Source organism: Marmota monax, unplaced genomic scaffold, assembly GCF_021218885.2.
Source record: "Marmota monax isolate L192 unplaced genomic scaffold, Marmota_monax_Labrador192_F-V1.1 WCK01_AAM20220418_F8-fsc00004, whole genome shotgun sequence".
Classification (NCBI taxonomy): domain Eukaryota; kingdom Metazoa; phylum Chordata; class Mammalia; order Rodentia; family Sciuridae; genus Marmota; species Marmota monax.
Genome location: NW_026692881.1, coordinates 17,210,341 through 17,229,538, shown reverse-complemented (window position 1 = coordinate 17,229,538; position 19,198 = coordinate 17,210,341). Strand labels below are relative to the sequence as shown.

Sequence of the window (19,198 nt, the reverse complement as noted above, 5' to 3'; positions counted from 1 at the left end):
GAGGAGCTGGATGCTGCCCCACTCTGGATTTGGATGTTCTGGGGCATCAAGGTGACAGTTCCATAGGAGAGACAGCCCTCCAAATTAGGGCCAACCCCCCACTCCTTCACCTCTCTCTTCCCACAGCTCCCAGGACACTGCTCTCTCCTGGTTCTCAGCTCACCTCTCTGGTCACTCTTATCTATCTTTTGAAGGCTCCTCTTTTCTCCTCTGACCCTTGAAGGTAGGTACCCCAGGCTCTGTCCTTGGGGTTCTTTTCTCCTTCTTTCAAATGAATCTCCCTGAGCAGCGCTCACACTGAATCCTCTCTTGATCCAAAATCTTCATTGACTCTCTGTTGCCTAAGAGTGAAGTCCCTAGCTGAGCATGACCTTCAAGCCCCTGGGGTCCAGTTCTCTTGTCTCTGGATCCAACCTACTTACATCCTGAATGCTCCATTTCAGTCAGTACTGAGTCCCTCCCAACCCTTTTTCCAGAGCCTGCCTGAGCCTTTTTCTTCTTCACAGCAGGGGGAGTTGGGCCTGTACAGAAGTTTGTCACCTGGAGACTGAGACGTGGTAATTCATGCATGTCTTTCCCAAGGCCTGGTCAACAGTAGGGTGGAGATAAGGGTGCATGTTGGGGCCGGTTTGATGGCTTTGGACTAAAATCTGTTGGGCTCGAGCAAGGACTATCAGGCAAAGAGGTACATATTGGGGGCAGTTCAAAGAATTGGTCTAAACTTACTTACCATACCCAACTAGAAAAGATAGGGTTGCACATAGATAGGGGGATACATTTTGAGGGTTTGTGCTGAGTCTCCCAGAGAGATATCTAGGGTCAATGAGAAAGTCTGTGATAGGGCTTCCAATGAGGAACAGACTAGTATGACAGTGTATTTTTAGGGGGCACAGAGATCACTGGGCCAAGACTCCATTAAGGAGTAGACTGGTGTAGGGGTGGGTTTGGGGACTAAAGGCTGGGGTTGGTACTCCACTGGAGGGCAGGTTGCTGTGGAAGGCCATACTGGGGAATATATGGACTAGGCTAGAATTTCATGCTAGGTACCTGGGCCTCTCAGCTGGCCTGTTTCTTCAGGCCTGACCCCTGGTAGGGAAGCCCTGCCCACCCACCCCGACAGTTCCCGCTCCTCCATCACATCCTTTTGCCCCTCCCTGCCCTGCAGACCGGGAGAGGAGCCAGGCCCTGATCTCTGCCAGGTCCGGGAGCCCCTCTAGCCAGCTGCCCAATGAGCAGGTGCAGGCCTGGGAGAGCCGGCGGCCACTCATTCAGGACCTGGCCCGGAGGCTGCTGACAGATGATGAGGTGCTGGCAGTCACCCGTCACTGCTCACGGGTAAGCCCCCAGCCCTCCCATAGCTGTGGCCCACAGTGGCTCACTCACCTAGCCCCTTATTCATTCAGGCCACTGTCTATTGAGCAGTACCTGGGCTTGATTCTGAGAGGCCAGCAGTCAGTAAAAGAAAAATACACCTCTCTCTCTCTCTCTCTCTCTCTCTCTCTCTCTCTCTCTCACACACACACACACACACACACACACACACACACAAACACACACAGAGAGCAATCTCACAGGAAAGGGAGCTATATGATAACTAGATCCTAAACACCCCTAGTAACAAATCACTCAAGATGCTGTGAAGGAGAAAAACATAAAAGATAACCCCGGAGAGGTACACATTAGGTGGCATGGTCTAGGAAGGCCTCCTCGAGGAGGTGACATTTAAACCGAGGAGAAGAGAGAAGGTGGACAGGTGATGAGTGAGTGGAAGTTAGTCCCTCTAAGCCCCCACCCAGCCTTATCCCCCTTGTCGCCTTTTATTCCTGGGACAGTCAGTAGATCCAGCCCTATGCAAAGTCCCCTTTTTCTTTTTCTTTTTTTTTTAACAAGAGAAAACAAAGTCCCCTTCTGTTACCCAAGTAACTAAGTTACTTACTTACCCACGTAAGCAATCTTACACCATTATTCTGGTCTCTTCTACTTGAAACAGAACCCAAGGACCCTAGGGCAGGGTGGGTGTCAGCTTTTGGGGAGGCTATGTGGTGCAGCTCGCCCGCTCTAAGAGGACTGGAAGATTCTGTCCTATCCTTTGTCTCAGGAATCCCTGGAGTTCTGTGGGTTCTGCTCAGCTTGTGCAGGCTGAGGGGTTTCAGAGAGTCATGTGCAGATTCCTCCAACCCACCTTGCTCAGAGTGATGTTGTATATCAGTGTAATATCTGCATTGGCATGTCTGTGGGCTAGGGCTACTTGATTTGTGTCAACATGACTGCATGATTTTATCTATGTATGGGCTTGTATGTATCTGGCTATCGCATGTGTGTGTCCAGGTATTGTCACCTGGACCCTAAGATGTGGTCATTCATGCATCCCTTTACTAAGGCCTGGTTCACAGTAGAGCTGCAGATGGGGGTGCATGTTGGGAGGCAGCTACTGGACTCAGAATTAAACTCAGTAGGTGTCACACTCAGCTCTGAGTGCTAAGTACAGCTGTTATTCACCAACCTCCAGGGATCTTGTACCTCTGGGATGTGGCCACTAGGTGGGGTTCTGTGTCTGTTTCTTTGGCCAATGCCTTTCCCCTTCATCCCTCCACTCTGCAGCCCTCAAGTCAGGACATGTACTCACTTTGTCCCCATATCACCTGCAGGCTCTACATACTGCCTGACCCAGTCCCCTCCACCACCCTCTGGGATGAATCCAGCCCTCAGGGATCGATAAAGTTCCTCTGATGCCTGGGCTATAAAGCCCTGAACCTCAGGCCTCCCTTTTCTCTCCCCTCTGAGCCATCGCTACACAGCCATGAGACCAAAATACCTCTGTGCTCACTCCATGGTCCCCAAGCCACCTCTTGACCACTTATATTTGGCAGAATAGAATATAAGTTGCTTATCCTCACATTTAAGGCCCTCTCTGAGGTCACCTCTCAACACCTTCCCCATTGTCTTCCATGGCCACCACTTTGGCCTGAACAGGTTACTAACTAAGCAACTTCAGGGAGGACTAGTCACAGCGCTCACCACTGTGCAGCCCTACGTGGAGGCTCCTTGTGGACCCCATAGCCACACTAAACCTGTTTACTCATTGTTCCTCTTCGCCTTTGGAGCACTTGCCTCCCTGATCTGTTCTTTCAGAATCTGAGTAAAGGCCACCATCTCCAAGAAGCCCACTCAGATCCTCCACTTCTGAAACCCCCGTTGCCCCACTGCCAGGAATTTATGGTTCATTCGCCCTGTGTTCCCACTAGACTGAGTTTCCGAGGACTGGGGACAGGGGTCTTCATTATTTTGTCTCCACTGCCCAGTACAGGGCCTAGATGCTGAATGATTTGTGGACTTGATGTATGTACACACAAGTGGCTGTTTCTGTGTCATTTGCATGTCTTTCTTCAGACAACAAGGAGTGTATTGTGGTTTGTGTATGTATGAATCCCTGTGACTGCGTGAGGTTTAGGGCCACACACGACGTTTTTATTTATTTCCAGCTATTTATGAATGGAAATGACTCACTATGACCACCAGAGGATGCGCTCTCCCTGTCTATGCCCATAAAAGAGGTTCTCTGTGTGCATGTCCCTGAATCTGTCTCCCTCTCGCCACCAGGGGGAAGTATTCTGCCCAAGTAGGGTGGCTCCCAGTGTTCAGTTCTCCAGTCTGTGGGGTGTGGCATCCGCGTTGGTGGCATCCAGGCAGTGCCAGGCAGAAGGGTACTGACTGAAGAAGCTTTTTGAGGAGCCACCCCTTCCCCAAGGTCCCCATTCCAGCTCCAAACAAAGGGTCAGGCCCACAGCCTAGTGTTGGGCTCAAATTCCTTCCTTCTGTCAGGAGTTGGGGGTGGGGAGGAGAGTGGACTCCCTGATCATCCTTTAATGCCACCAGAGCAGGGAAGAGCCAGATATCTCCGGTTGCAGTCCTTCCTCACATTTCCTTATCTGTGTTGCTTTGAGCAAAGTCCCCTCTGAGCCTCAGTTTACTCATTCATAAAATAGAAATAGTTAATGTCATCTCTCAGGGTGGTTAAGTGAGAAGCCATATGTAAAAGGCTTAGAAAAGTGTCTGTCCCAAAGCTATTATTGTTCCTGCCATTTATTATGGATCTGTTATTACTTCAGGCTTCCACAAGGTCACCAAGATAAGACCATCCTCTAGACCCTGGGGTGGACTGAACATTTCCCAAAACATGGAGGGTCGAATGGGTCCCAAGGCCCCTATGTGCTCTGGTTTCCCCTGGCCCACCTGTGAAGTCCCTACTTTGTCTGACCTGTGGTGCCTCTATCTGCAGTATGTGCATGAGGGTGGTGTGGAGGACCTGGTGAGGCCCCTGCTGGCTATTCTGGACAAGCCTGAGAAGCTCCTGCTGCTGCGGGACATCAGGTGGGGAGGGGCTTGAGGAGTGGGGGCAGGAGGGGATCCCTGATACCTCAACATCCCCAGGGAGGAAGCTCCTCCAGTTACCTCAACAACTGAACTCTGCTCACCCACATCTCTTGCTTCTTCTAGGAGTGTGGTGGCCCCCACGGACCTGGGCCGCTTTGACAGTATGGTGATGCCCGTGGAGCTGGAGGCTTTTGAGGCTCTCAAGAGCAGGGCAGGTCAGCAGCTGGGGGCCAGGACTACAGGATCCTGAGCCCAGGTGGGGGTGGGGCCAGCAGAAGTTGCTAACCTGCCTTACTTCTGACTTGTTCTCTCCAACCAGTATGGCCTCCTGCTTTGAGACCAGCCCGGCAGGACACGCCACCCAAACGTCACCTCATCACCCCTGTGCCTGGTCAGTTGGAATCTCAAAACCCAAGGAGGGGGCACAACCGGGGTAACGTTAGGAAAGAGAAGGGGCCTTCCATCCCTGCCCCCAAATGGGGTCCTCATGGCTTCAGAGGCCCATTGAAGGAAAGCCCTTGTCCATTTTCATCCCATCCACTTACCACCTGCACTGTTACTCACTTCACAGCTGCTTTTAAACCTGCTGGCTTTTTAAATCCAGTCTCATTCTATGTGATAATATTGGAGAAATTATCAGTTCAAGCTGTTCAGGATGGCACACACCTGTATCCCATAACTTGAGAGGCTGAGGCAGGAGGATTGCAAGTTCAAAGTCAGCTTCAGCAACTTAGCGAGGCCCTAAGCAAGTCAGCCAGGCCCTAAGCAACTCAGCAAGACTCTCGAAATATAAAATAAAAAGGTCTGGGGGGATGTTGCCCAGTGGTTAAGCACCCCTGAGTTCAATCACCAGTATCAAAAAAAAAAAAAAAAAAAAAAAGGAAAGAGAAAGAAAGAAATGTATTATAATAGAATGTATTAAAATGTGACTATAATAGATCATACTTGTCTGTCCCAGTGGGCAGTGGGCCTGAGCAAATGCAGGTCTGGTTCTCATAGGCCACACACAAAGGCAAGACCTGGTGGCTGGAAAGGTGGTCTGAGGTGGGAGGCCAGGAGGCAACAGCCTGACCTTGGCCTCTTCCCCAGATAGCCGTGGAGGTTTCTACCTGCTGCCTATGAACGGTTTCTCTGAAGAAGAGGATGGGGAGCTGAGGGAGCAGCTGGGGGGCCTCAAGGTCTCCCTGAGTGCCTCGGCTCCCCACCACCCTCATCAAGGGATCCCCCCTCTCCAAGATGTGCCAGTAGATGCCTTCACACCATGCAGAAGCACATGTACACCCTCTCCCCCACCACCCCCTGTCGCTCCCCGGCCACCGCGGCCTAACTGGCTGCTGACAGAACCCCCGAGACGAGAAGATCCTCAGCAGAGCCAGAGCCAGAGCCAGGGCCAAGCCCAGGGTCGAAGCAGAAGCCACAGCAGGGGTCGAGGCAAGTCCCCTGGGCGCAGCAGGCGCTCCCCTTCCCCAGCACCCATCCCCACCTCCAGCGCAGCCAATGGGCGCTACCACAGGCCTCGGAAGGCCAGGCCCCCTCTGCCACGACCCCTGGATGGGCAGGTGGCTAAGGTGGGGGCCAGGCAAGGTCCTTCAGAGAATGGATCCGGCAGGGCAGCTGAGGAGGCAGCCATGAAGGCCCCCAGTGGGGAGCTGAGGACAATCACACTGTCTAAAATGAAGCAGTCCTTGGGTGAGTGCAGGGTGGACTGCACTGGCGGGGTAGACTCCTGGGTTTGGGTGGTTGGTGAACTTGAATTTCAAGATCTGCCTGGGCATAGGAAAAGAACCTCGGGTAAAGGGAAATCTAGATTTGGGAGAGTTGGAATTTGAAGGATTTGGGAGTTGAGACTTGAGCAATAACAGAACCTGGGGTTTGGGAGAAGTTGGAGGTCCTGGATTTTGGGATGAGGTCCTAGGTTCCTCCTGGGATTTGGGGGTATGGCTATATTCTCACCCAGAGCCTTTGACCCTCTCTAGGCATCAGTATTTCAGGGGGCATCGAGTCCAGGGTGCAGCCCATGGTGAAGATAGAGAAGATCTTCCCAGGGGGTGCCGCCTTTCTCAGCGGGGCCCTGCAGGTAGGTGAAGTCCACTCCCTAGGCCCAGAGCTGAAGTCTGGCAAGGTGTGGGGCTGCTTCATCCAGACATGTTCAGACCAGGTTGTGGGAAGAAGCTTGGGAGCACAGGGGTCAGGAGAATAGGCCTAAGGGGAAAATCTGTCCCCTGATGCTAGCCTAGGCCTGAGGGACGGCCCATCCTGTTCCACCCTGGGCCTCAAGGAACAAAAGGCCATTGTCTATGCCCCACCCTGCCCCCAACTGCTCCAGGCACAAAAGTCCCATTGTCCATCTCCTGAACCCAGTTGGGGGAGGAGTATCCTAGCCAGTGGAGGTGAGAGGACACTGCCTTCAGGTTAGGTGGTAGGGTGGGAGTGACCCAGGGAGTGCCATGACTCTCCCATCCTGATCCCAGGCTGGTTTCGAGCTTGTGGCAGTGGATGGAGAGAGCCTGGAGCAGGTGACCCACCAGCGAGCAGTGGACACCATCCGCAAGGCTTATAGAAACAAGGCTCGGGAACCCATGGAGCTTGTGGTCAGGGTCCCTGGGCCTGGTCAGCTCCCCTTACCCCCTGACCTGTCAGTTCTTACTAGTCAGCACCCTCCTCCTGATCCTCCCTCTGCCCACCCACCCCCTGATGCTACTCCAGTTCCCTCCCACTGGCTCCCAAAATCTTCCATGAGTGCCAGGACCCATCCTACAGAGAAGGCCAGACTTCTCCAGAGGACTCCTAGCCCAATACCTTCCCCAACCCTCCAGACTCCTGAAACTAACCCCTGACCCCTCCCCCCAGATTCCCAAGGACTGTTTCCACTGGCCTCAGATGCCCCCCCCCCCCCCGCCCTCCCACCACTGAATCCAAGTCTTCCTTTTATCTCTGGGACCTCTCTTGTGAAACTCCTGGGGACTCAGGAACATCTTGGTCCTGCTTGCCTTGTCTACTAGAGCTCCACACTGCTAGCTCTGCTCCCCTCCCGGCTGTCAATTACACTCCGCCCTTTCCAGATAAACCTGGTGTCCATCATGGACAAAGTGCTAACAGGCAGCCTGTCACCTGCACTCACTGCCCCTCCAAACTCCTAAGACAAGGAGGGGAGTGAAAAACTCAAGGTCTGGAGCCTAGGATTGGTGGGCATCTTCTCATGTCCCCTCTCCCCCACCCCCAATTCCCTAAAGAATTGAGGGACAAAAACTGATGAGACTCCTCAAGGGGTCAATGCATCCACCCCCCAGTTCCAAGTAGCATTCAGTGCAAGAGACAAGATAGAAAGCTTTTCCAGTTCCTAACAGAGACACTTTCATGCTGTGGTACACTAGGACCTCACTTTCTGCTGGACTTGTCCTTCCCCCATGGCCCTTCCTCTCCTTAGTTAGAGCTATGAGAGGTGTGGGAGTTGCCAGCAAACAATGAAGGGATGGAGGTCAAACAAGTTCCTCCAGCACTCGTTTATCCAGCATATTCATGTTTTTTAAAAACCAAAAAAAATTTTTTTTTTAATTTTTTCTTTGGGTTTGTACAAGAAATTTACAGTGTGAAAAATATACAAGTGAAAACAAGGCCATAAACCTGGGTGTTGGGAAGGGCTGCTTGGTCACAAACACAAATAAACAAGACATTTCTGAGTTCTTCCTTTGGTCTGACTTCAGCCCCCTCAGCCCAGGAGGGAGGCTGCAGAGCTGGGACATGGGGATCAGACCCCAGTTCCAGCCCTGTCCCCCAACATGGCCAAAGTGGGGGCAGGCACATCTGGAGCAGCTGGTGCCATCTGGCTCTCTCTGGCTTTGGGGTGGGGAGAATGTGGAGATGAGGAAGCCCCTTCCTCTTCCCAGCTCTGACGGCTGGAAAGGGCTGTCAAGCATTTGGGACAAACAGAACTGGTGGGGTGGCACTGGCAGCAGCTGGGGAGTGAGATGGGCAGAATAGTAGGAGCCTCTGGATAAAGTGAACATGGGGGACGTTCAAGGGGTCTGATCTTGCTCCTCCAAGTCAGGGACACCCAAGTTCTTAGCAGAGGCCTAGAGGCCTGTACCCTGGAAGACAAGCGGCTCTGAGACCCTAAGACTTGGGGATGCTCACTGGGTCCTGGGGTCTGAGTGGACCCGTGGCTCCTGGCCCCTTCAGTGAAGCTCACTGTGGAGCTGGAGTCCTAGATTTCAGTGGCAGTGATCTCCTCCAGGCAGATGCAAGGTGCTGGCTCAGCCAGGCCCAGGTCAGCGAGCTCACGGGCCTCCAGCTCCAGGCTGAGCTGCTGCAGCTCCTGCTCCAACTGCCGGTTGCGCCGGTACATCTGGATGTAGTTGTGTTGCAGCTGCTTCTGGTAGCGGATCACCTGCTCCTTCTCGGCCTGCCAGGCCAGTCGCTCCCCCTCAAAGCTGTCCCTCTGCTCTTCGCCTCGCCGTCGTTCTCGCTGTAGCTCTACCCGCAGCCGCTCCACTTGGGCCCGCAGGCTGCCTCCTGCCCCAGCTGCTGCCCGCTGCACCTTGGCCTCGTCACTCTCTGCCAGGAGGAATGGATCAGTCGTGGCAGGTGGTACAGGGGGCTCCCGGAGTCCAGCTGCCTCAGCGTCCAACTGTCCGGCCTTCTCTCGGAGCCGCTCGGCCTCCTGGCGGTGCCGCTGTAGCTCCTGGGAGCAGGTCTCCAGCTCCAACTCCCGGGCTCGGGCTGCCTCCTGCAGGCCCCGGGCTCGGCCCTCACTGACCCGCAGAGCAGCCCGGGCCTCCCGCAGTGCCACCCGCAGTGCCACCAGCTCGCTGCCCTTCTGTACCAGCTCTGCCTGAGACTCCTTCAGTTGCTGCTTCAGCAGGGAGATCTCGCCTGACTTCTGGCACACCTGAGGGTGGGAGATGGTCAGGAAGGATGGTGAGAAGGGTTCTCTCAGGGGATCAGGCCCTGGGCATCATGCTGGGCATTCAGGAAGCTCAATTATTACCTCCATTTTACAGATAGAGACACTGAGGTGAGCCTAGCCACATATCCAATGTCACACACCTTGTAAGTAGCTAAAGGGGAACACAGACCAGATCTTTTTCCTTCAAATCTGGTGTTATCAAAACATCAGAAGATACTCTGGAAGCACTGCCTAGCCACGGGAGCAAGGTGGTTGTGGTGCGGGAGTGGGAGCAATCGTGGGCAGAGCACATGTCCAGGTGAGAGGCACCACAGTCTTGGGTGTGAGAACCGACATCTGAGCCTGGGTTCAAATCTTACTTCTGCCTCTGTTGTGTGAGTGAGTCCCGGCTCCAGCTTTTCTGGAACTCAGTTTCTTTGTGTCTAAAATAGGGATATTAATAATACCCACCTTGTAGGGAAGGCAGTGAGACAGCAGTGCCACTGGCTATGTGGGCACCAGGCAGACCAACAAGGAGACCTAACATGGAGGCAGGAGGAGAACCCCACCCAAAAAGGGAGATCTGAGGGTCCTTTTCTCACAGAGGTGAGAAAGGGCAGGCATTCTGGGGCAGTTGGCTGAGAGAGTGTATAGCTGGGCCTGTGTTTCCAGGGTGTGTCCTGGTGTCACCCTCCTGCCTGTCCCTCCTGGTCTGGCGCACCTCCCACTTGGTCTCCTCCAGCCGTGGTCCAAGTTCCCGCTGCTCCCGCTCAAAGGTGGCACAGCGCCTCTCCAGCTGCTCACGCTCCTGCAGCAGCTGTGCAAAGTCATCCTGCAACTGGCGCTTCTCTTGCTGCAGCTGGAACACCTGCAGCTGCAGCAGCTGTTGGGTGCGCTGGGCTCGCTGTGCGGCCTGCTGCGCCTGGGCTGTACAGTCCTCACGCAGGGCCTCGCGTTCTCGAGGCCAGTGTCGCTGCCGCTCCCCGAATGCCTGTGGGCAAGAAGGCAGGTCTGTCCTGCTCAGGTTCCCCAGACTGAGCCCTGCCACCCTTACCTGCTCACTGCCCAGGTGGCCCACAGTTTGGGTTCTAAGAAGGCAGAGTCCATGAAACCAGTAATAATTATTACAACAGTAGTATGAATGGCTTTTATGATAATAATAGAAACCACCACCATAGTAACACCAAGCATTTACACTGCACTTCTGAGGTGCCAGGCTAGCACTTTATATCCTTGGCCTTATTTCTCATGTTGACCCTATGGAGCCAGAAATATCTCCATCTATAGATGGAGAAACTGAAGCTCTGTAAGGTTAAGTAACTTGCTCAATTTTTAAAAATTGGCACATGGCTGGCAGTGCTCTGACTCCTTATCACTCTGCACGTGACACCAGGGGGGTGTTAATCTAACTGCCCATCCCCGTCTCCCCACCAAATGGAAATGTTCCTTGCACCTCCAGTATCTTTGGATGTTCTGCCACACCACCCCCAATACCACCACTGACCACACCTGGCACATGGTGGCCTCGCTCTCATCCAGACTGTCCCGCAGTTGCTGCAGATCTGCCTCACGGTCACGGTCTCGGTCTCGGAGCTTTTCTTCCAGGACACAGTGCAGCAGGGCCTCATCCGAAGGGGGAGGTGGGGGTGGGGGTGGAGGGGAGCGGTCCCCACAGGAACTGTCAGGGGAGGCCCTGGGACCACTACCCAAGAGCCCCCCAGCCACACGTCCCCCCAGAGAGCCTGTGCTCTTGCTGGAGGAGGACCGGCCACTGTCTGAGTGGGAGGGCCCAGTAGGGGCCCCTCGGGCTGGCCCAGGCAATGCCCCCCGCCCAGAACCATGGGAGGGTAGGTGCCCGCCTGGGGAGGTGGTGACTGGTTCAGCACCCCCGGTGCTATAGGTAGGCAGGCTGGACAAAGAATTTCTGCCAGAGTCAGATAGAGTCCCTGAGGGGCAGCCACTGGCCCAGCCACTCAATGCCAGGGGCTTGTCGGCAGCAGAGGAAGAGGAGGAAGAGGAGGAGGAGGAGGCAGGGCCCCCAAACAGCTGTGTCAGGCTGCCTTGGCTCCCAGACAACCCTGTGGCTCGAGAACCCAGGAAGCTAGGTAGGGAGGGAGCCCCTCGAGGTTTGGGCAGCACTGGCTTGAAGGCTGTTGGGCGGATCAGGATTTTCTCCATGTTCTGAAACAAGGTACCACATAACACTGAGGATGAGCTGCCTGATCCTTCAAAGCCCTTGTCATGCTCCCTGCCCTCCCACCTCCAACCCCCATACATTAATAACAATTGCTACCACTGGCCAGAGGGCTTCCTGGGTGTCAGCTTTATGTCAAGTGATTCAAAAGGTTCATTTCCAGTCAATTATGACAGTCAGACGAGTAAAACATTATAACCATCCCCATATTACTGATGAGGAAAAGGAGGCTGAGCAGGGCCATAGGCCTTGTCCAAATCAAACTCATGGTTGTTGGACACTGATAACTGAAGAAATTAAGATTTACTGAGTACTTGCTAGGTAGGTCCTCAGTACCATGCTAAGCATTATTTCATTTAATTCTCATGACAGCCAATGAAAGTCTACCTTGACTAGACTGATAACAGAAAATGGGCTCAGACAGACTAAGTGATTTCCCTAAGGTCACACAGCTAGAATGTGACAGGTGGGATTAGAAACCAGGGCTGGTGACTCTGGAGCTCACATTCTACCCTGTAAAAAGGCTTACAAATTCCAGCTTCCCCGGGGAGTGGGGTTTTGATTCTACCCAGACTCCCAAAGAGGGGCTGGTCCTTACCTTCTCCAGCTTTCCAGAGACAGGGATGAGCTTTGGTGGGGGACCACGGAGGTGGGCACTGCGTGCCCGCTGTTCTCGTGTATCCTCAATGTCACTGCTTGGGCTGGGGGGTGTTTCTGTTCGGAAATCCTCATTGATGTAGGTGAAGCTGGTGCTGGGGACATTTTTCCTGGGGGGCACAGCTGGGCACAGTGGTTCCTGTGTCTCATAGCCACCCCGTAGCAGCCCATCCTGCTGGCGGAAGAAGGTGGGCCCAGGGGGGCCGTGGTGGCGAGAAGGAGCTGGCCCCCCAGGGCAGGGCCGGCCAGAGATAAGACTGCTCACGCTGCCCATGGTGGGAACTTGTGGGGCAGCTGTGGCCTCAGGAGCTGGCTCCAGTGGCACTGGCAGAGTGTGCACAATGGCCATGGCAGCAGAGGCTCAGGCCTGGCCAAGGGCCTCGAGGGCAACCTGTGTAAGCAGGGCCGGGGTGTCAGAGTCCCTCCACCATTAGCCCCATCCCCATACAAGGTCTTCTCCTGATCCTGTGATCCAGGTCAACCTCCCTCCACCCCAGCACCAATAAAAAGTCCCAATCCCTCGCAAGCCTCCTCCTCCAAACACTGGCATGAACCTCAGTCTTCTCTAGATGCCAGACGACTGCCCAACTCTGGTCTGAACAGGTTGACTGATTTCACCAAGCAGAGATGAAGGGATGGGAGGTCTGGGAGGTTACATAGGGCCATTTGGCAATGGAGATCCAGGCCCAAGCTCAAACCTATAAGAGGTCAGGGCTCAGGTGAGGTGTGGAGCCATCTCCACCAGTTCCAAGCACAGGTAGGTCCCTGCTCTCCTGGGACAGGTGACCTCATTACAGGGCAGTTTAGGCTGCAACATCAGGGATGCAATCAGCAACTCAGATGGTAATTAGGGAACAAACAGCTGAGGCCAGGTAGTGCCCAACCTCCCCCTGCTGGGCCTCAGTTTCTCTCAGACAGAGAGGCGGCAAAGGTGGAGCTGGATAAACAGGAACCCCACAGCTTTTAAGGAGCCCTCTGGGGTCCCCTGCCTCTCAGAGGTAGAGGCAAGCTCATGCTTACTTCTATGACAACTCCCAGCTTCTCCACAATCCATAGTTAGGATCCAAAGAGGCTGGACAGTCTCTGCCCTGCAGCTAACCTCTATGAAACCTTCCAGCTTTAGCTGGTCTCCAAAGTAAGCCCCAGGGATACATGCAGAAGCCCACCACCACCTCTAGCAGCTGCTCCAAGATTCCCTTGCCAGAATCTCAAGCAAGAGGGCTCCACCTCCCCAGGCCCTGCTCCTTCCTGGAAGGGGATAGCAAAACCTCCACCCGGAACTCCCTCCCAGTACTGAGACTGTTGATGACCAGGACTTAGGCATCTGCTGAAGTCATCATGCAGAGCAAGGGCCAAGAAGTGGACAGAGAACTTCACGGGAGTAGGAGTGTGCATATTTATTTATTTCTGTGCATGACTATATGTACAGGAGCATGAAAATGAACACTGTCCATGTATATGAAAATATGTGAGTACATCACGAGGAGGTATGAATATATGTGTTTGGGCAGATGTACCAGAACATTCTATACATACATGAAAGTATGTGTGAATTCTTAAGTGTGTCTTATAAGAGTGTGTGTGTGTGAGTGAATAAGAGGTCAATATTATAGTGGAGGTAAACGCAAATGCATATGTCAGTGAACTTGGGTCTGAATGTGATTACATCAGAGAAAATGTTTGGATAGATGTATCAGTGCCTTTATGTATATGCAAATTTAGGTGTAAACTACTATGTGTACCTTACATGATTATGTGAACAGGAAGGTGAGTGTGTACTTTTTACAAGTATGTAAAAAGGAGTCTGTAGGAGTGTGAGCAAGTGCAGGAATAGGTAGAGACTTGAGTGGCATGCAGGGTCCCTGGGTGGGTGGGAGCCTGATTTTTTTTTACCCTCTTGAGGGGTGGGGAGAGGTAAGACTCACAATATCTGACTCCTTTGCCCAATCTGTTCCCCTTTTCTTGCCTGTGCTCCATTGAGTCTATCCTCTTTACCCCCACCCAAGTGGATAGGCACTACAACACTGAGAACCACCACGAAGGAGACCAGAATGAGGGAGGAATTGCTGGGAGCCAGGCAGGAGGTGAGCTGGGTGCAGGGTGCAATCATAGGCCCCTCTGCAGGGCAGGGCAAGGGTGGGGGCTGAGACTACCCCATAAATCCCATCCCTGAGCAAAGCTGATAAAGTTCCCCCTCTTGTCCTCCCCACTCTCAGGCACCATTCCGGGGCACGGAAGAACAGTGGGGGAAACGGCAGGCACTGTGTGTGCACTTCTCATTTCAGACAGCACAGAGTGACCAGAGCAAAGGGTGGCTGTAGTCAGACTCAGAAAGACAGACCCAAAGACAAGAGACAAAGACTCAGAGGCAGAGAGGCTAAGACACGATGAGACAGAGGCAGACCTATTGGGAACCAGAGTCACTTAAGCCACAGAGCCAAGGGTCCCTAAATCCAGAGGGACATGGAGTGGGTCTTGAGAGCCAGGCGTCTGGAAAACCAGGCCCAGCCAGCCGGGCTCCCGCTCTTGGAGCCCAAGAGAGAAGGAGGGGCAAGCGAGGCTCCATTTTGAGAAACGCGTTTGTGTTTGTGGGAAAAGGGAACCCCTCGTTCTCCCCAGCACTCCCTGAACAATCACTCTGGCATAGGGATGCCTCCCAGTTTAGAGGGCTGGGGGGATTGAGGTTCAGCCAGGGGCAGAGAGGCATCTGGCCAAGATCCCAGCTCTCACAGACCTCAGTTTGAAGGGCTGCAGAGTTGGGGAAAGTCTCTCCCCCTCCCAAACTCCAAGGACCAGTCAAGCAGGAACAAGTCTGAGTTCCCATTTCGCGACAGGAAGCAGAGAGCCCCCACCCCACCCTTCAGTCCACCCCCCACCCCACCCCCGCTTTCATGAAGGGGGGGCGGTGGTGGAATGTCACCTCCCTACCAGACTGCACCACGAGAAGTTGGGGCGACCCAGCCCTGGCCCCCTCACCTCCGCTGCGTTGCTCCATGCTCAGCCCCAGGCCGCCCCAAGCGCTCCACAGGCGCGTCGCCCGCTCCGGCCCGCGCGCGGCCACTCGGAGCAGCCGGGCTGACCGGGCCCCGCCTCCGCCACGGCGGTGCCCCCAGCCCGGGCCAGCCCCCGCCCGGCCCGAGTGGGCGGTGCGGTGCGGTGCGGAGGAGGGTCCAAGGGGCGTCCCCGCCCTGGGGCGCAGACACGCGCAAGCACCCCACGTCACGCGTGTCCGCCAGGGCGCACGCCGGAGCTGCACGGCAGCGTTCAGGATCCCTCCCTGCGAAGCCGGGTGGACATGTGTTTTGCGGCTCGGAACTTGGCGGGCGGATCACCCTCTACCCTAGCCTGGCCCCTGGGGCCAGTGGCAGCTGGTCATTGTTCAAGCACAAAGGCGCGCTAGAGGCCGCCCCTCCCCCTCCGCTTCTCTAGGAGAAGCCTCCCCCCGCCCCAGACACTCTCCAGCTTCTTAGTCCAGACAAGAGGCCGAGGGCTAGTTGCCCGCCTTCAACTACCAGCGCCCGGAGCCTGGGCACAAGTCGGGGCCGAGGCCCGGTCGCTGCCTGCCCCACCCCCAACGGGTTGGAGGCGGCACACTTGGATTTGCAAAGGCGGCGCCACCTGGCGGCCAGTTCTGATGACACACCAGTCGCTCCCCACTGTGGGGGTCACCCACTTCACTCCCCAGCACTGGGCCCTGGCCCGCAAGCCCAGGCCTGCCGCTGGCGCGGATCTGTGCTCCACAACTTGCCCTCCGAGTCATTTGCTAGAAGAGGTCATTGCTCGGAGGGGTGCGGCCTCTGGCCCCACCAATCGCTGGGATAAGCGATCCAAACCTACAGTCTAAACCTACACCAGCCTTAAAGCAGACAACATTCCACTGTGTTTGTCAGGGTCACAAATATTTTCACCCTCTAGAAAACAACACAATCTTAACACCCACACGACCTTTCCCACATTCAGTCTCAGGCAGCCACATCACACGGTCTCATCCATCACGTGGTTGCGTGTTTCTCCTTTCCACAATCTTCCAGGCCAACTCACACACGGAGACCCTGGATGCCATACGCCTATTGTGCACCGTCTCTCCCAACTCACAGTCCTTTGCACCCAGTCATAAACTCAAATAGACTTGGGTCTCCTAACCATTATTCACTCATTGACAAGTCTTATTCAGACACTCTGACAACTTCTTAAACACCCCCCCCCCCCTCAGAAACTACCCCGGACTTTCCCTAAGGGGTCTCGGTGACCTGGTCAGATCAGCTGATGCGATACCCCTAAGCAAATCCAACCTTCCTCCTTCTACACACGCCCCCACCCCCCATCCCCGGCCTGCCAGAGCAGGCTGGGCCCCAGGAAGGAGCATCCCCCCCCCCCTTCCAGGCCACAGCCTGGCCGGCTCTCAGCTCTATTTTTAGCTCTATGGAAAGGGTTGTTTTTCTTTCTTTTTCCCTGGAAAGGGAAACAGCCCAACCACCCTGAGGCTCACCCCAGACCCTCAGCCTCACAAGAACAGAATGAATCCCTCTCCCCAGTAAAGACCCCCTCCTCTGGCCTTGCCCCATCCCTGCCTCCAGGGGCACTAAGAGCCTCCTCCCCTTTCTGGCAGCCGGCCCAGAAGCTTAGGCAGCAGCTGGGCTCAGCGTGTGGAGGGGTGGGGGTGGGGCGGGGAGGAAGGCAGGATTGCAGCCCCCTCCTTCATTCCCTGGGGGCGGGGGTGGGGGCTCTTCCTTCTTACTAGAGGGGGTAGGCCCCTTGGGTATTGAGGGGTCATTTACTCTCTAGCATTCCCTGTGGGGATAGGAGGCTCCCACTCTTGCACGGGTGGGCTCTCGGTACCTATTCTGCGAGGAGGAGCTCCCAGATCTGCAAAAGGTGGACGTGGTGGTAGAAAGGGACCCACAGGCAGCTGCCCCTTGGGCTGGGGGTAAGGGACGGGGGCAGCTGTCCACTGTCATCAAGGGCCTCCCTCCGATACCCTCAGGGACGCGGACTTCAGCAAAGTGTTTCGGAACTGTAAGGTGAGAAGTCCAAGTAAATAACGCCTTCCAGCCTAATAGTCTCTCGGCCTCCCATCCACCCTGGCTCCAGGGGGCGTTGTGCTCCTATTTCTAGAAGAGGGCTTATCACCGCTCCAGGCAGATGGAATCAGCCCCACACCTGACCAAGCAAACTCCCTGGCCTGGTCGCGGTCCTGTGGTGGGGTTGGGGGAGCACAGCCCACCAATCTGCGGAGCAATCACGTGCTCGGCGCCTGTTTACGTCTTGGTTATCACCTGCAGGGAGGCGGCTGGGAAGCAGGAACCTCCGGATGGGTCCCACCCTGCCCGCCCCCGCTGGCGGTCACGGGGAGTCCCCTTTCCCCCATCCACGACTAAATTAGCATCACCCTGCCCGCTGGGGTCGGCGCGGATCGCTCGGACTGCTAGGGTATCCAACTGGGTGCGTCCTTTCGGAACGCACGTGTGTTCATGTGTCCCAAGTGCATGCGTGAGTCTGTGTACACGCGTGTGTTTAGGTCCGTCGGTTTCTATGTCGCTTTGCTGTTGGGACTCTTCGCCTGCGTCCCACGGAGCAGGGACCCCTACCCCTTCTCACACTAACCTTCAGCTTGCCCAGACTCAGAAAGTTCGCTCCGGAGTGAAGATGTGCGGGAGGTGGGGGTTCCTGCACCCCCACCGCCCTGCCACTCACCTAGCGCCACCTGCACCGCCGCTCCAGCTCCCGCCAAGCTCCTGCTCCAGCGCGCCCACTTCCTAAGGGCGAGAACGCCGATCCCCAGCCCGTTCCGGGCTCCGGGCTCCGGGCTCCGGGCTCCCGGCACCAGCCTGGCCGGACCTGGTGGAGCGGGGCGGGGCGGGGCGGCTGAGGCCGCGCCCCCCACCCGGGGAGGGGAGTGGTCTTCCCCACACCCCCTCAACAACCCACTCAATATTCAATCCAAAAAGAGCTCCATAGTGGCCGGAGGCTGCCCCTGTGGACTGACTTCATGGCTTTCCACCTGGAGAAGGGACAGGCAGCACGTGACCCAGAGCTAAATTACCTGGCTACCCTAAAGGTATGGGGCTTGACTCTGTCACCCTCCCATGCTCGGTAGAGAGCCCAACCCTATCCACTCTCAACCTACTCCTCAATCAAGAAAAACCCCTGTAAGGCAGACACAGAGGGCTTGGGTTTAACCAAAACAGCTCCCCCGACCTTTTGGCAACACATACACCTTTGCTTGGGGCTGCCCAAGCAGAATCAACACCGCCCCTTTCCCTGGAGTAGGTGCCTTCCCAGGTGAGCCAGTTGTCAGTCCTGGCCCCCCACAAGGCCTGGCTCTGTTTCCCTTAGACTCATAAAGTCCCACCCACAGGCACAAACAGGAAGTTGGCCTGTATTGCAGGGAGGCACCAAGAGCTCCCTCCCTCCCTGGTACTCAAGGCAGCCTGTGGAAAGGCTCAGTCTACAGGTATCTGGGCCTTGTTTGCAGCCAAGAGTACTGGGGCTGCAGGACTCAGGGTGATTTTAGTCTCTTCTCAAACACGTCTAAAGTATGGAAGCTGCCCCTCACAGCTACATGTGACAAATAGACAGTCAATCTGAGGATAAACCTACAGATCCAACTGGTCACTGCTTGGACAGCCCCTTACTGAGCTCAGAGAAATTGTTAAGTTGTTGAACACTGGCGGATTACCAGCCTTATCCCAGAAAACTTGCCTCAAGCATCTCCCCCACCCTTTTCTTTCTTGGCTCCAGGAACTTCTGAAAATACTCTGGGCTACATCTTAATGTGGGGAGTTTGAGGCAGGTATGGAGGGGAATATTTGTATAGGGGATGGGGGCTGCACAGTGTTAGCTTCCTCTCCCCCTCATCATTCTGGTTTGCACTGTGTAGGGGTGTCTTCCAGGAGGGTGGAGCAAGACAAACAAGTGTATATCTATCCCTCTATCCCCAAATCCTCAATTCATAGCCTTCACAAAGATCCCCTACTGGAAACCCCTAAATGATTTTCAGACATTTGTGGAAGACTAAATGTGGAATTCATGCTCTTGTAGGTAGGACTGGTTTGGTACTGTACATCTGGAAAGCATAGCTGACATTC

General features: G+C 55.1%; 1 protein-coding gene across 4 annotated transcripts; it reads right to left on the bottom strand.

The window, feature by feature from the left end:
- Positions 1–7,862: 7,862 nt before the first annotated feature.
- On the bottom strand, positions 7,863–18,433 carry Lzts2 (leucine zipper tumor suppressor 2). Of its 4 annotated transcripts, XM_058581230.1 has the most exons (6): positions 15,087–15,191; positions 12,665–12,808; positions 12,052–12,501; positions 10,769–11,440; positions 9,981–10,250; positions 7,863–9,262 (listed from the first exon to the last, which is right to left on the bottom strand). In XM_058581230.1, exons 3-6 carry the CDS (start codon positions 12,457–12,459, stop codon positions 8,579–8,581), a joined length of 2,034 nt encoding a protein of 677 aa, XP_058437213.1. In that variant the 5' UTR covers positions 12,460–12,501; positions 12,665–12,808; positions 15,087–15,191; the 3' UTR covers positions 7,863–8,578. The 4 variants fall into 4 exon arrangements, with proteins under 4 accessions (XP_058437213.1, XP_046306262.1, XP_046306263.1 ...); XM_046450306.2 differs by lacking the exons at positions 12,665–12,808; positions 15,087–15,191 and adding an exon at positions 17,805–18,433; XM_046450307.2 differs by lacking the exon at positions 12,665–12,808 and having other exon boundaries at positions 15,087–15,216.
- Between the last annotated feature and the right edge of the window lie 765 nt (positions 18,434–19,198).

Coding starts and splice junctions, on each gene's coding strand:
- Lzts2 (XM_046450306.2), bottom strand. CDS start 12,459: ATGGCCATTGTGCACACTCTGCCAGTGCCACTGGAGCCAGCTCCTGAG. Junction 11,441..12,051: donor TCTCTGGAAAGCTGGAGAAG/GTAAGGACCAGC, acceptor ACCTTGTTTCAG/AACATGGAGAAAATCCTGAT. Junction 9,263..9,980: donor TGGAGGAGACCAAGTGGGAG/GTGCGCCAGACC, acceptor TCCCACCCTCAG/GTGTGCCAGAAGTCAGGCGA.